Genomic DNA, 15,419 nt, shown 5'->3' with positions numbered 1-15,419 from the left:
TGGATGCTTTAGAGCAGTGGTGCTCAACCTTTTGGCTCCACATGCCTGATTCAAGTCCTGCACCACCTTGGCTCAGTCCCATGTGCTTGGATCACATTCCAAGCTGTTATGGGTCTGCACCTTTGTCAGCAGGGGAGTGATAATTAATGCTGCCACCACTCCTTTGCCACCAAATTTTGGATTCATGGGGAGCCTGGCAGGCTGGATGACATGGCTCTGTGGGCCATGGGTTGAGCACCTCTGCTTTAGAGGGAGAGCACTGAACCGAGTATACCTAGTCACCTATCCCTTATTACTTTCCCTGGAATAGGTTTAGAGATGCCAGAAGATACGTCTCTAACTGTTCTGTTTAACAGCTCAGAGCTCAAAACCAATGAAAAGCTCTAACTTTCTTAAAATCAGCTGAACAACCAGGTAACAGTGGAATTTGTTTTTACTTCAAATATTCAAGACTCATCCCCATCTCTTTAAAGGTGCAAGTTTCATATTCCAGACAGCCACAAAGAGCATACAGTACTGTTAGTGCCCTATACTCTACTACATATATGAATACCATTTTGGGTATGTGGTACACTGGTTCCTTCCTCCCCTTTCCCTCCTCCATCTGCTTCATTATATATACAGTAGTCTAATTTTAATGTATAATCTAATACAAATAGGGGCTCATCAGCACAAAAACCACATATAGTCTCTAAAGTGCAATTATATACATGAACCCCCAGGTTTCAAGTGCCACTGCTGTGGCTCTGGCTCCAGCTTCGGTTCTGTCCCCCTGCCTCTCACCCCTAACCCCCTTGCCTCAACCCCACCCCTGCCCCCTTCCCTCCACCCCTATTCCCCAGCACAACTTACCCTTGCTCTGGCCCTACACCATTTGTCCTGGCCACAGACTGGCCTGGCCTAGCCTGGAAGCAGGTTGGGCCAGGTCCCCAAGCTGGGGCTGGAGCTGCCATGCCACCACCGCTGCTACAGGGCCACAGCAAACATGTGTTGGAGCAGAGCTGGATCCAGGTGGGACCAGGGAGAAGGAAGGCTGTAGGCGTTAGGGGGCAGGCAACAAGGTGCGTGTGTGTGTGTGGGGGGGGGGGGACGACAGCTGTTTGATCCCATCCACCACTTGCCTCCCCATTGCCTCCCCCCACGCTGTACCACCTGTCCCCCTGCCACTGCTTCAGCAGTGTGGGGGTGGGTAGGAAAGGGGGACAAATTTAAGATGACCCCACCAATAATTAGATTCTGTATGTGGAAAGTGATAACAAATTTATAAAATGTCCATGTATAGACTGTAATTATTGGGGGGTCATCTTAAATTCAGGGTCATCTTGGATTTGGGTAAATACGGTAACTAAAGTAAAATATAAAAATATTACACATTTCAAAAAAATACCAGAGTACTGGTAACTGCCCTCTAACTGATATACAGGCAACCCTCCTGCATCAGAAAACACAGGTAGTATGGACTTTGAACCCAAATGTGAAATTTTAGACTTGCAACACAGAACCTGTAACGCAGAAAGAGGAACCTAAGTGGCTTTAACCACTTGTGCCCTCCTGATGCTATGCTGCTTTCAGGGTTGGAGAACAACCTTAACAACAAAAAAAAAAAAATCTCAAGAAGCCTAAGTTATATCAGCCTCCTAGGGCTGCTCTCTGCTCCTTAGCACTGCCCTGAATTCCTACAGTGCTACAACCTGGCCCCAATATGCTCCTCCTGCCTCCCACCTCCATCCTCTATACAAGCACTTGTACGGGTTATTGAAAGACACCTATAGCAGTCTTTTTCTGCACTAATACTAAGGAGCCCTTCCACAATGATAACTGGGGGCCTCTATGCTCTTCTGCCTGAGTCACAATGGCCACAGAAAGAGTGAGAACCTCACAAATACAGTCACAGGCTCCAACTCCAGGAGAACATATGTAAGCACATGTCTAATTTAAAAACAAGCCAATATGGGGAGGGAAAAATGAATCAGAAAAAAAACAAGTCAGAAGCTGGACAAGTCCCGAACTCCTGTACTCTTTTTTAAATATAAGAATAGAAATAAAGTTCCCCAAAGTGGGGACCTACCTGTCCTGCCAACTCCAATCTCTTGTTTCCATAATAGTCTCTGTCATCTACTTTGTTTTCTCCTTGGGCTAGGATCACCCTGCGGACCATCACAGCTGTGTAAATGCACTTGGCACGGAAATTGAATTCTTTCACCTGCAAGTCAAAGGCTGGATGAAAACGTTGGCACCATGAGAACAATCATACTTTTCTTTCTGAGGCAAAAGATGCCCACTTCAGTCAAATGGAAGTTGAGCCTGAATAGGGACTTCAACTGGGACCTGTGCTTGGTTTTGGTAGCTGTTGCAATAAAAACCAATAAGTAACACCAAAAGAGTTTTAAATGAAAAACAGAATCATACAAATCAGACAAATAATCATGACAAAGTTTTGAATTGATATCGATATTGTCTAGTTATGCAGGAAAAAGTGTTTAGGAGGCTGGAATAATTGAACACTATGGCATTTTGTGCCAAGAGAAGCGATATTAATAAGTTGAAGTCAAGTGCTTCCTTTTTGGTTTTAGAGCCGTTTACTTATTTCTACTATAACTGAAAATCAGCACATATTCCTTAACACTTACACAACATAACTTGCATGGAAACTGGTCTATTAAACAAATTCTTCCTCAGTGAACTCAACCTTTAGCTATAGAACCATTTTTTTCTTTTCAGTTTCAATAGTTTCTTTTTCTAAAGAGATTTTCAATTTCCTCAGTAAGCAACCGAGAACATTTCTCATTTTGAGCAGATTTAGACTAAGCTGAAAAGTTACAAAACAGAAAACCAAATTTGTATTTCACTCCTGTAAAGGAGAGGAGACCCCTTATCTTTCAAAATCACTTACTCCCCACCCTACCCACTCATTTTGGATAAAGTCTCCCTTTAAGTTCTTGTATCACAGCAGTCTTCTCTCCTGTGGAGAAAGTTAGATGCAACTTCATTCGCAAATGTTAGTACCACTACTTAAGCAAATCACGTTTAAGGGCTGAGATATTACAGACCACACCTCTCAGTTATGCACTCTTTCTTTTGCTTACATCAAAACTGATCCCATATGCAACTGATATATTGTCCAGACATGTTAAAAAAAAAGTTCACCTCTAGTTCATCATATCTTCAGTTTAATTAAAGAGTGTTGCAACTACATATGTTTTGCAGACATAGGTTTTAGACCAGCAGGTGTCAAGAGCTGCCCAGAAAAAAAATGGAAATGTAATGATCCCACACTACTTAATTTAAAACAAAACTAGGAAAACAATGGCATATTTAATTTCTCCTATTCTTTAATAGTTATTCTCATAGGTGACACATAGGGGGAGCGGGCAACGTGGTCTCCCTGAGATTGGCCCTTGCCAGCCGGGGAATGGGGGAGACAATGACCAGTGTGCACCCTGAGATTGTGGGGGTGCCGAGTGATGCGTTGGCAGCACTTCTGAGTTTGCTGCCACCAGCGACAGGCTGCTGGGGGAACCCGCCCCCTAGTATCAGGAGGCACCAGTCACCCATGGTTATTTTAATATAGGAAGAGCTTTCACATTCCCTGTTGCTTGTTTTTCTCTGCAAGGAGGCCTTTGAAAAGTTTGACCATTTGATGTGAATGTTCAACATCTACTTCAGAATTTACAGACCTATACTAAAGCTCACCTCACTGCACTTTCTTATTGGCTAGGGAGATCCATTATGCATAAACCGGTTTAAGTGATCAGAAATTGGTTTAAACCTGTAACAGAATAGTTGTTCAGTGAACATAAACCAGTTTAAAAATGGCTGAAATTAGCTTGAGATAAACCTGGTTGAATGTAGTATCAGACTAAACTGATTTGGGTCAAACCAGTTTATGTAATGCCTATCCCAGACTCTTTGCTGGTTTAAGCTAAACCAGACACCCCCAGCATGCTCTCTGGGCTGGGCAGGGCTCTCTGCTCCACAGCAGGGCTCTCTGCTCCACAGCAGGGCCCTCTCCTCTGCTCCCTGGCTGGAGCTCAGGCAGACTTGCAGGCACATTAGGATCTACTGGCTTCCCCATGCCACCCTCGCATCACTCGCTACATAAGCAGAGATCCCTTCCCCCTCTCTCCCACAGCACAGACCATAGCTAGCATGTGGTATGCTAGCTAATGCTGTGTAAGGCAGATAAAACAGTGTCTGCCTAGGGCTTTTTGGAGATAATTAACAGCTCAGTTGGTAATGTCTCTGAATTCCTTCCTTTGGAAAAAGCTGTTTAAGAAGAGCTTCAACTAATGAGCGAGGCTTTGTTTTCTGATGGGGTGCTAAATGCTGATAACAGAGCTGATAAATGCTCTGTTATCAAGGGCAGCGGGGCAGGGCAGGGACAGGGAGGACACCCCTCTCTAATCATATAGTGTCCTGCTGGGGCCTGGCCATGCCCCGCTCAGTTCAGCCCTGTGGGAGGGAAGGGAAGCCTGCTCTAGCATCCCCTCTTTCCCACCCCCCCACCCAGGCTCCTAGTCTAAGCCACAGCAGGCATGTGCCTGCATTTCTAGAATGAAAAGGAAATGTCTATCCACCTCCAAATCAGTTCAAGCTTTGCAGGTTAGACTAACCTGGAAAAACTGAATCAATTCAGGCTCAGACTTTTGAATGTCTGTTGTTAGCCATTAAGTTAAGGGTTTGGTGCAAAGTGTGCTTGGAGGATCCCTGTGAAGTCAAGACATGCCTGCTGTGGGAATGTTTGTCTTTTTCCCTCCATATAGTCTACATTTTCTCAGACTAGAAGGCAACAGCAACTCTGAGACAATCTTTTCTTTTCTACTTCATGGAAGAGGGCTTAGAATCATAGAAAAATGAGGATCTGAAGGGACCTCAGGAGGTCAGCTAGTCCAACCCCAAGCTCAATGCAGGACCATCCCCGACTATTATTTATTTCTTCAAACACCTATTTAAGCAATGAGCTTTTGGACCTTTAAAATGCAATAGGGCTTTCTAAAAAGAAAACTTTAGTATTTCATAAATAATGCCAGACTGATGACACTTTTCCACGAAGGAGATCCAGCACATAGGCAACTCAAGTGTCTCCTGTACTTTAAAAACCACTCACAAGGAAGACTATTGATAGGATGAAGAGATCTTTGGCCTCTGCTAAGACTGTTTTCAGCACTAAGTTATCGCAATGGAAAAGAAGTCTTTCCTCAATAAGGCTGACTGTTTACGGAGGCTCTATTTACCCACTTTTACATGAAAATGAGTAGGTTATGCTCACAAGGTAAGTGACTAGGGACTCTACAAAATCTAGCTTTGTTTCTGTTCATGAACGTAGCACCCGGACTGCTTTCTAGCACTTTAGGTTGAGACTATAGGATCTCCAGTTAAGTCAGGGCAACAAATCAAACAGCAGCATTTTCTAGTAGTTTAGCTAGCCTTCTAATGACTTATCTTGGGTTTATTTTGAGTCTTATTTTTCTATATTTAATCTTTTTCTTTCATATAAAACATCAAGAAAATGCATTTGTTTTCCCCTTACCTCCTCAGGGGAAGAAAAAAAAAAAAATCAAAAGGGGCTTTCTTTAGGTCTTATATGAAAAAAGATTAAACAACAAAAGTAACTGGCCTGCACCACAGAGTGGATCTTCCAAGACGCTACAGAGGGGATTTTCTTAAACACATAAGTACTCTTTTAAAACCCACTTTTGCCATGATAATCACTCATTATAAGCCAACAAAATGGTAGGGCTGATGGGCAGCTGGAAAAAGTAGATGTTGATCTAATTTAATTAATTAAAAATATATAACAATGTGTTTAAAATAAACATACTGGATACTTTCTTCTTAGCCCTTCACCTTTCATATGTTACTGACCATTTTATGTAGCAACCTCTTTAAGGAAGGGATTGAGACAACCCTCTCTTTACACAGCTGCTAACACAGCACAGTCCTAATCCTTAGTAGGGTCTGTGTGCGCTTCTCTAATATAAATACATGTACTTTCAAAGAAGTTGGAAATTGTATTCTTGGTGAGCACTGCTCCCAGGGTCCAGCCATAATTACCCTTCACCACTTTTCACTGTTGGTTTGGAATAACAGAGAGTGAAAAAACCAGACCGATAATGTTTAAATGGATTCAGAGATTAGTGTCATACAAAGCATGGTGCATTGCAGTTCAGGTCAGAAAAAAAAGCATATTGCTATCTCTCCCCTGCAATGTCTGCAAAGTTGAAGAGGAAACATCACTTGATCAGGGCTCGCCAACCTACAGTCTGTAGGCTGGATCTGGCCCATGAAGTGATTGGATCTGGCCTGTGGCAGCACAAGCCAAAAAACCCCCCTCAAACCCCAAAAAAGCCCCCCCCCCAAAAACAAAAAACACAAATGTTCAGCAGTATACAGCTTGCTCCAGTGTGTCTGTTGTCTCTGGCAGTCCACTCCACAATACTCTCTCCAATGATGCTCTCTTGCTGCCTATGACAAGCACTATTTATCCTCACCACCAAATCTGCCCCTCCCCATTGCCACTGAAGATGGGAATCCATGGCATGTGGCACAGGTAATGGATGTGCCAGCATGTGGTAGAGGCAGCAGCAGACACCTTGGGTGCTGCAGAAGGAATTGGTGGCTCATGGCTGTGGCCAAGTCAGAAGTGGAAACCCACCACTCACAGGTTGCTGACCCAGGCACTAAATGACTGGTACTAAATGGAATCTCTCAACTCAATGGATCCTGGAACCACCTTATCTCCATTAGGCACTTTGTTATGTTGTTTAGTGGTTTACTGAAATGCAAAGGACTCTAGTTGAGTCCTATGCCAGCTTCTTCATTCCCTTTTTTGGACTGCATTGCTGTTAAGTATCTAATGGATCACTTGCTTCCCAACCTCAAAATCCCCCCATGGTCTACTCAAGTTAAGAAGATGCTACATACGGGAACATGAGTCAGGATAGTTGATGCTAGCAGCTCACGAGCTTCTTCCATCTTTGTTTTCTTTGGGCCTCCCCACATCCTTTGCCTTCGTACCTTGTTTCCTATGTACTTTAAGGCCTGTCAAGGGAGATCCACACAAGATTTAACACTGACAAACAATGTTGTACATGTTTTCACATTATTACAGTCTGTTAGCTGTGAACAGTGTTCTTACAAAGTTAAGTGAAAAAAAGCTCATATCTATAAATAATTTATTTTCTTCATAAATATCACAGGATGCTTCTCAGGTGATCAGCCCATACACATAACAGACAATAAATAACATTGCACATTTCAATATTACACACGGGTAACATTTAGAAGCGAGTAGGAAATGGTGAAGGACTATAATTACCTCAGTACAGGGAGAAAGAAGGATCAAGGGAAAATTAGCAAAAAGGCTACATTGCAAACAGAGCCACTAACTCCAATGAATTTCTTATCTTCAATTCTGTCTCTTTACTGATTGTCAATTTCATCCACATATAAAAAATTAATCACTTGGACCTAAAAATTACATGATTTAATTTATTTTCCTTGTCACGTCTAGGTACCTATAGCTCCCATTATCACATCATATGATAGAACCTCCCTTAAATCAAACCTATGCTCACACCCCTTCTGTGACAAGGAACATGGGCTGAAAGGCCATTTTTACATATGTAAGTGCTGCAATGCTGGGCACTCTGAAAAGCACCCAGCACTGTGTTGTTTGCAGTTGAATAAGTGGTGAAATGCGCATCAGAGCTGAGAAAATGGCGGTGGCGCGCTTTGGAACTAAAACACATAAAAGGTGTTTAAGTTCAAAAGTGCACCACCATTTTCTGCACACTAACACGCATTTCACCACTTATACAACTGCACATGGTACAGCGCAGTTCACACCAGCTTGCATGTGGAGCAGACTCGATTAATCGAGTCTTCTCCGAAGCAGTGGATCTCCAGCACGCTGTGGGACAAAAAGTTTTGTATAAAATGCCCAAAGACATTAAAGCAACTTGCTCAATGTCACGAAGTCTGTAGCAGAGTTGGAAACTAAATCCATGTCTGTCAAATGTGAACAAAGTGCACTAAACTGTCCCTGTATCTTTCTTCCCCAAATACCATCATCTCTGTGCAACGTCTTCATTTCATTTGGCATTTCTTGCACTGAACATTTACTTTACAGGTTTTTCTACTTTCTTTATGCTTCATGTCTTCAGTTGCTCCTCAAGTTATATTATTTTAATTCCTAAAAGGACTTCAAAGTTCAAATTCTGACTTATTCCAATTGGTGAAAGCTAGAAAAAAGGGCCCAGTTTATCAAACCCAAGATTCCCTGGGGACAGTTTTCACTAGATTTATAATGGAAGAACAGGAATAATACTAATCTTCAAAATCTTACTCTAACATAATATACATAAGATAATAATATACATGATAAACTAGCCACCAGCAGAGCAGCTTGTGTTTCAGTTGATTAAAAAAAAAAAAAAAAAAAAAAAGTGTTCATAGTCTGAAAAGAGTTCTGGCTAGTCCTTAAGAGGATGGACAGTAGCCATTACTGTTTGTTTTAGACAGTGGATTGGAATCTGAGTAGAATCCCTGTGAAAGTGGTCAAAGCCACAAGTACAAGGTTACTTGAATATGTGATATGACTCGCTTAAAGTAATATAAAAGATTATGGCCTTTGCTACACCCCCTGCAGACATTGAAGACAGACTATTTGGCATCCAAGTACAAAAAAGCATGCATTGGCTTCATTTCTTCTTAGATAATTAGAGCAGAGATTCTGATTTTGGGCATTACCTGTCAAAAAAAGCAAAAGCTAAGAAATATGTGAAACTGCTTTGTGAACAACCCTCATGCAAATGGAAAATATTCAACATTTAGATTTCATGGCTGATGGCCAGATGAAAAGACACACCTGCATCTGTGTAAAAATCTGAGCTTTTTGGCATTCTTCCAAACTAGGAGCAAATGCAGCCATCACGTGTTCCTCTGTACCAATCATCTGTACAATCTCTTGGTCACTTTCAACACCCATGGCCTAGGAAAGGAAGAAAAGACAGAAATAGCACTGGCTTTATGTTAACTCACTGACATTTGCTTATGCTAATTTGGTATTGTTTGTCAGTATTACTTCTAAGCAAAAGCTCGTTCCTCTCTCAGAAATTGTGCCATCTGGTATTGGCAGCACATACTCAAGCTATGGAAGAACCTGAAATGGAAATCTCGATAAGCAGCAGGAGAACAAACACTCTGAAGTGCCTTTTGCTTGTGTGCTCTCTGCTTCTCATTTGCAGGAGTTTATTTTTGTTAAGAAATATTATGAAACTTAAACACTAGCCAACAGTAACTTTACAAATTTAACAGAGAAACTCCATTCAAGAGCTACAGTAAATAAAGGAAGGTGACGTTACCTATGAGATCATACATGGGTTCTTACCCTAAGCAGTTCTGCAATCTTAATTGTTTGTGTTACAGCGTATGCTATTTGAGTAACTTTTAAAATTTGCTTTCTTTGCAGCTATGTGCATTTAGGAGATGACTTCACTACAAAATCCCACTTGAAAGCCACTCTATTATTTCACTGATCCTTAGACACCTTGTTATACTTTATACTGTGGAAAAAGCTTAATAAACTAAGAAAGCGCTTAACAGGTTTAGAAAAATCTCTCTATAAATAAGTGTTTCAAGGTGGCAGCCAGCAGTGCAGGCCTTTGTGAATTCCAGATGGTGCTAAAGCTTTTCTCTTCACACATTTGTCTGGATTTCTGCCATATCAAGAAACAGGGAATAATCTCCCTAAACCTCTTTTGGCGGAGTAATAATATGCTTCTCAGAAGTTGTGGGTAAGTTATGTTTGCATTCATATTCTTCTTTAAGCTGCACACAACAAAGACCATTGTAAATAATGGCCTAGGTAAACTGTAGTTCACTGGCTCTTATTAAAAAACAGGCAGTGTGCCAGTCACATATTCCTGAAAAAAAAAAAAAAATGCATGAATACCTTGCCTTCCTACTGTCTTCACTGGGGTGTTATCCTTCTTCACATCTAACTAGTGCCATCCCTTCTGACAAAGGGGACAACAAACCTTTTGCAAGATTTTAACCCCATCTCTACACTTTTCAAAGAATTCTGGCTAGTCCTTAAAAAGGATGGTCAGTGGCTTTAACTTTTGGTTTTACATAGTGGATTGGAATCTGACTACAGTCCACTTCCAATGAAAGTGGTTACATCCACAGATAAAGAATACATTATGGGATGCACCATAATCTAAGAATATTTCGGTTTCAATGCAGACTGGCTTAGTCCAAAATTAGATGATCCCACCAATCCAGATCTGGGGGCAAGGTTCTGATACAATTAACCTCACGACTGACACACTAATTCAAATCCATGTAACAAGTTGTCACAGACAGTAGAGTAGGCTCCATGAACTCAAAGTCCTTTTTCAGAGTAAATACCAGAATCTGGCCTCAAAAAAGGTAATTGTAATTCAACGTATTCAAGATTTGTAGCATTCCCAATAAATCTACACTAAAAGGAACATGAAACATCTCATCAGGAAAATCATTAGTGCTCTTTATGTATTAGAAGCAAGAGAGAAGGAAAGAATCTACAGAAGCATACAAGGCTCTATGCTACATGAGTTGCTTGCAATCAAACTAGCTTAAAAGATGAAACTAGCTCAATTTAAACCCTGTTACAGCAATCATCTCAGAGAATTTTGATAAATTCCTGTTAAAGCATCAGTGCCAATTACATAATCACCCTGTATATAGACAAGCAGATCTGGAATATAAAGAATATTTGAGACAAGAGGAAAATTCAATTATGTTTAGCCTTACAGGTTAGTTTTATTACTGAAAGTGTACAGTGCAATAGAATTAGCATGCATAAAATGGGTTGAGTGGAAATCATCTTAGTTATACTAGGTACTTCTGTCCATCCTAGAACAGTATCTCAAGAACTGATGATAAAGCCAAAAAATTAATGTATTCCTTTTAAAAACCAACCCAGAAGAAGGAGTAATGTTATGGCTCAATATGTGGTGATTTAAGATGCTTTCTGTAGCAACTAACCTCCAACCACCTGATCTACTTTACCACCAGACAACAAAACAGGAAAGACACTGTTGTAAAACATGACACATGCAGAAGACCCAACATTGTGTGCTGCCAGCTTCTACCAGCCAAATTAAGTTGACAACATCTGCCATAGTTTGAAAACTGTGGGTCAAGGGAATTAACTTACAAAGCAAGATTAAGAGAGGCAGGGTAAATAATTGAGAGGGGAGTGCATTGCATTAGGGATTTCTACCCAATCTTCCCTTCATTTCAAATTAAGGTCTTCTTTCCAATCTCTTTTCTACCTGTTCTTCATATTTAATGATTAGTCAGAGTTTTATACATTGTGGATAAATGGTTTCTGCACAAGGATTTGACAACAGGTTCTTGCTGAATATATAATAATTTTGAAATTTCAATTGTTGCTGGTTGCTTAATTGAGATTTAAAATGTGATTAAAATGATCGAAATACTTCTAAAGCAGGGTGGACAAAATAACTTAACAAAAAACAATGAATTTGCTGCTAACTGTATTCACATTTAAACGAATTGCTTCAGAATCATTTTATTAATATCAGTAAATTGATTGGCATCACGTTGTCATGAGTTGTTTCTTCATACTATGAAAAGTATGTTACAATATAATGAAATTAACTGCTCATCTAAAATCAGCATGTATGCAATGCTAAGCATGACAGACAAATGAAACAGGTCTTTGTTCATCTGATATGTTCACCAGCTTGATTATTCAAGTCTACCTTAATGCTCTCTTTTCATCAAGTGTCCTGACGCTGCATCACCCATGCACAATGCACTGCAGGACTGACACCTTTAACGTTCAAGACAGCTGGGATCTGCCACCCCAGAACATTATTACTTGTTACAGCAACCCTCAGGGCAGTACTGGGTACTGTACAGATATGGAGGGATGGTGTTGGATAAGTTTGGAATTAAGAACAGAGGAAGGGAGAAGTATCACGAAATAGAAGCAAGTTGTTCAGGGAAGAGATCCGTATATGGCTTAGATGCGTTTTCATTAAAGGGAATGTCAAAAATGGAACATTTAGCTGTTGCAAAGAAGGAGAGACGGAGGAAGGGAAGGCATGTTTGTGAGAACAAGGCAAGGGAGGACAGGGAGGGTGGGCTGAAGCAAACAAGCGGAACTATAAGAATGTCCAGAGTTCAAACTGTAATATGTAGTCTGCTGGGGCTGTGCTGCCTAAAGAGGTATGTGTGCATAGGAGGACACAAACCCAGCTCTTTTTCTCTCAGCCCACATCTTAATGAGGATGTCTAAGAGTTGCCATGGCAGTCCCCTAGAAGGCAGCTGGGTTAGAAACTGGAACTGAGACTGGCAGGTGACTAGATTAAAAGATGTCAGAGAAGTTGACATCCCAGGTAGAACAAGTCTGAGACTTCCGTGGTTCAGAAATAAGCTTTATAGAATTAAGACTATATAAATTCCCAAGTCTTGCAGGTCCATAACAAATTGAAAGTCACCAGTTTGGGGGTTTTTCTTGTTGTTTGTTTGTTTAAGATTGTATGTTACAAGCTTCATATTATTGCAAAGTTACAACCATTTCTTAGTGAAAAAAACCCATAAATGCTGTTCATTTCTTTCTTTGTAGGTCCCAGTGTGCTACTCGTAGGCTTTGCCACATACAATGGTTAGAAAGTCTCCTTTTAAAAGAGAGTTCATTGTTATTCAAACCTTAGAACCTTGATTTTTAGGGCACTGTCCTAGGATGGCATTAAGGAGGGCCACACTGAGACGCACGGCATCCCTTTACATGCTTTCTCTCTCAAACCAGAAGCAATAACTTGTTAGCAAAGCACTAGATAAATGCTGGTAAGCTCTTCTGTGGTGCTCTCAGTAAACCTTCCGTACTTGTCCAGTTTGGACAGTAGTGTGTGCAGAGTGGGCACAGTGCACCGTATTACAGTGCTCTCTCATGATATACTGTGGCAGCATGGACGTGTCCCTGAAATTCCCCTTGGTCACCTGCAAAAGTCCCCAGCAATGCAGGTGCAGCAAAAGATCTTCTGCGATTCCAACTCCTATCACTCACCTCACATCTACAGCTGCTCAGAGAACAGAAGAGAAAATGTTTGGGGTTTTTTGCCTCCCGTAGAAGATACTGTTGCTTGCATACCCTACAGTAACTGTGGTTTCTCAGGATGATGTAATCAGTGTGAACCAGTGCAGGAGCTTATTTGAAAAGATGCACCTGCTGGGCCTGCGCAGGGGTTTTGTGCCTCCCCATTTCCCTGTGCAATGCCAGAGGCCAACAGGCTGGCTGTGCCATGCCCTCAGTTCTCCCACAATTCAAAATTCAGCCTATACTGCTGAGAAATTTGCATGAAAGCAAGGATAGAGTACAGCTTGTGGGATGCATACAGACAAAACTTACAAGAACCAAGGTTACTGTAGGATGATCACGTGTTCTCTTTCTTCCAGAAAGTGTCACGGAGTGGAGCCCACTGTAGGTGACTGGCTAGCGGCATCCTCCCAGGATAGTGGGAATGAAGAGCAGCAACTGCAATAGTCAGATTGGAGCACTACTCTCTTGGACTCTGCATCAGATCCAGCAACTAAGTGTAGTGTATCATACTGGACACGTGAATAAGCACCTTGCAGATTTCCAATACTGGTACTTTGCAGATGATATTGCTTAAGTTTTGGTGATCTGAGTCTTAAAAGTCAGAGGGAGATCTACACTAGCCAACAGGTTACACAGCAAGAGAAGGCATTATTCATTCCAAGTCTGAGATGAAGCCTGGTCCTTAGAATGGCTAGTTGTGGCTACAAGTAGATATGGATACAGTCTAAGATTGAATCCTGGCACTGTCATATTGCACAGCTCAAGTGTGGATCTGCTTTCCCCTATGTCAAACAGGTTTGGGAAGAATACAAGTTAGCTAACTAGTTTAAGGGAAATGCTGGAGCTGTCCTAGGAATAAAGTTTTGCCCAGGGTCTCAGTGCCATCTTATCTCTATAAAATGAGGCATATAGGGCTTCAGCCATGAGTACCTGATACATGCTCACTTCTGGACAAAACCGCCTTTTGATAACCATCATGTTGAGTGAGACAGATGGTTGGATCGTTTTAGGGGCTTAATAGTTTTATAGAAGGATAACAACATTCACCACAGGTACTCATTTGTCATCTGGCTTTGAAAGTCACCCTCAAGAATACTGGAACCAGTGGAAAGTCACATAAAAGCCACTGATTCTCCTGTAGAGAATGTGGTCTGCTCTGTACCCTGCAAAACAGAGATTTGCCCTTGGTGGCAGAGTAGTTGTGGTTATACAGCTTGATTACTTCTTTGCCAAAAGGTGAAGAGGTGCCTTCTTGCTAGGTTCTACAGAGCACTATGGTTTTACTGTCTGTCTGTCACTATTTGCAGATGGCTAGAATGGTTTAAATAGGAACAATCCTATTTCTCATTCCTGCAGCATCTACAACTAATAGTCTGTATAGTATCACGAATGGTACTACAGCACTTTCTGAACATTAGTAGGGTGCAGTCACCAGTCAAGTGCTATAAGGACAAAGTGTTTTCAGCAGTGATTTCCAGGGCAGTAGGCTAACCTGAGAAAGAGTTATATAGCCTCTAGAAGACCAGCAAATAGCATCACAAGTGGCTGAGAAATGCAAGACAAGTCTGTACCATAATAATAGCCTGTTGCCATCTTCCCATATTCAATAAAGTCTGAAGTCATATCATCTATACTCTGGCAAATTGTTTTTCCATGGAAGTAACCCAGGCTCATATGAACTCTACTATTTATGAGGAGTAAGTAACAATGTTTCATACATCACCAGCTGAAAAAAGAGAGACAAGAAAAAAGTTGAGGCTTAGTTTCCTGGGTACTATCTGCCTCTGATCAGCCAATGTCTACACCCTGGTAGGGCATACTTTTTCCATATGCATGTTTTCGTTGTAGCGAGACATTTCACGGACTCTCAGTGCTATGGAGATTCAAAAGAATAGTACTCTATCCTGGTAATGTTTTAGTCCCTCCATAAATTCAGATATATTCTATGGGTGGGTTGGGTAGTTAGCAAAAGGGAAGTATGTATCCCATGAGCCAAAAAAACAAAAAACAAAAGAAACCAAAACACATATCAGTCTTGAGACCAAACTGATGGAATAATGGGGGCAAGCATTACTGTCCTTACTGACCCATGTGTTCATTCTCTTCGAGTCTAGGACAGTGTGAGGATCTCTTTCTTCCTCAGTACAAGAGCACTAGAAGACCCTTCCTCTGCATTATTGTGGCATCTCCTGAAAGCCATTACATTTTTTTGTAATAAAGTACTGTAAGAAACATAACTGAAGAGGAAGCAATGGTCAAAAAAAAAAAAAAAAAAAAAAAAAAACAAAATGGATGGTTTTG

The 15,419-nt window shown here is 41.2% G+C and overlaps 1 protein-coding gene across 5 annotated transcripts in view; it reads right to left on the bottom strand.

Annotated features, from left to right (window-relative positions):
• Window positions 1-15,419, bottom strand: part of POLR3B (RNA polymerase III subunit B) — a 130,693-nt gene that overhangs the window by 77,029 nt on the left and 38,245 nt on the right. For all 5 annotated transcript variants that reach the window (XM_025204900.1, XM_006024266.3, XM_025204902.1 and 2 more), the window contains 3 exons: window positions 8,870-8,992; window positions 6,925-7,041; window positions 2,069-2,203 (listed from right to left, as the gene is read on the bottom strand). In XM_025204900.1, coding sequence (XP_025060685.1) covers window positions 2,069-2,203; window positions 6,925-7,041; window positions 8,870-8,992 — 375 coding nt within the window. The remainder of the gene's footprint in view (window positions 1-2,068; window positions 2,204-6,924; window positions 7,042-8,869; window positions 8,993-15,419) is intronic.

The sequence above is a fragment of the Alligator sinensis genome, unplaced genomic scaffold (assembly GCF_000455745.1).
Source record: "Alligator sinensis unplaced genomic scaffold, ASM45574v1 scaffold267_1, whole genome shotgun sequence".
Taxonomy (NCBI): domain Eukaryota; kingdom Metazoa; phylum Chordata; order Crocodylia; family Alligatoridae; genus Alligator; species Alligator sinensis.
This window is presented reverse-complemented; position numbering and strand designations above follow the sequence as displayed.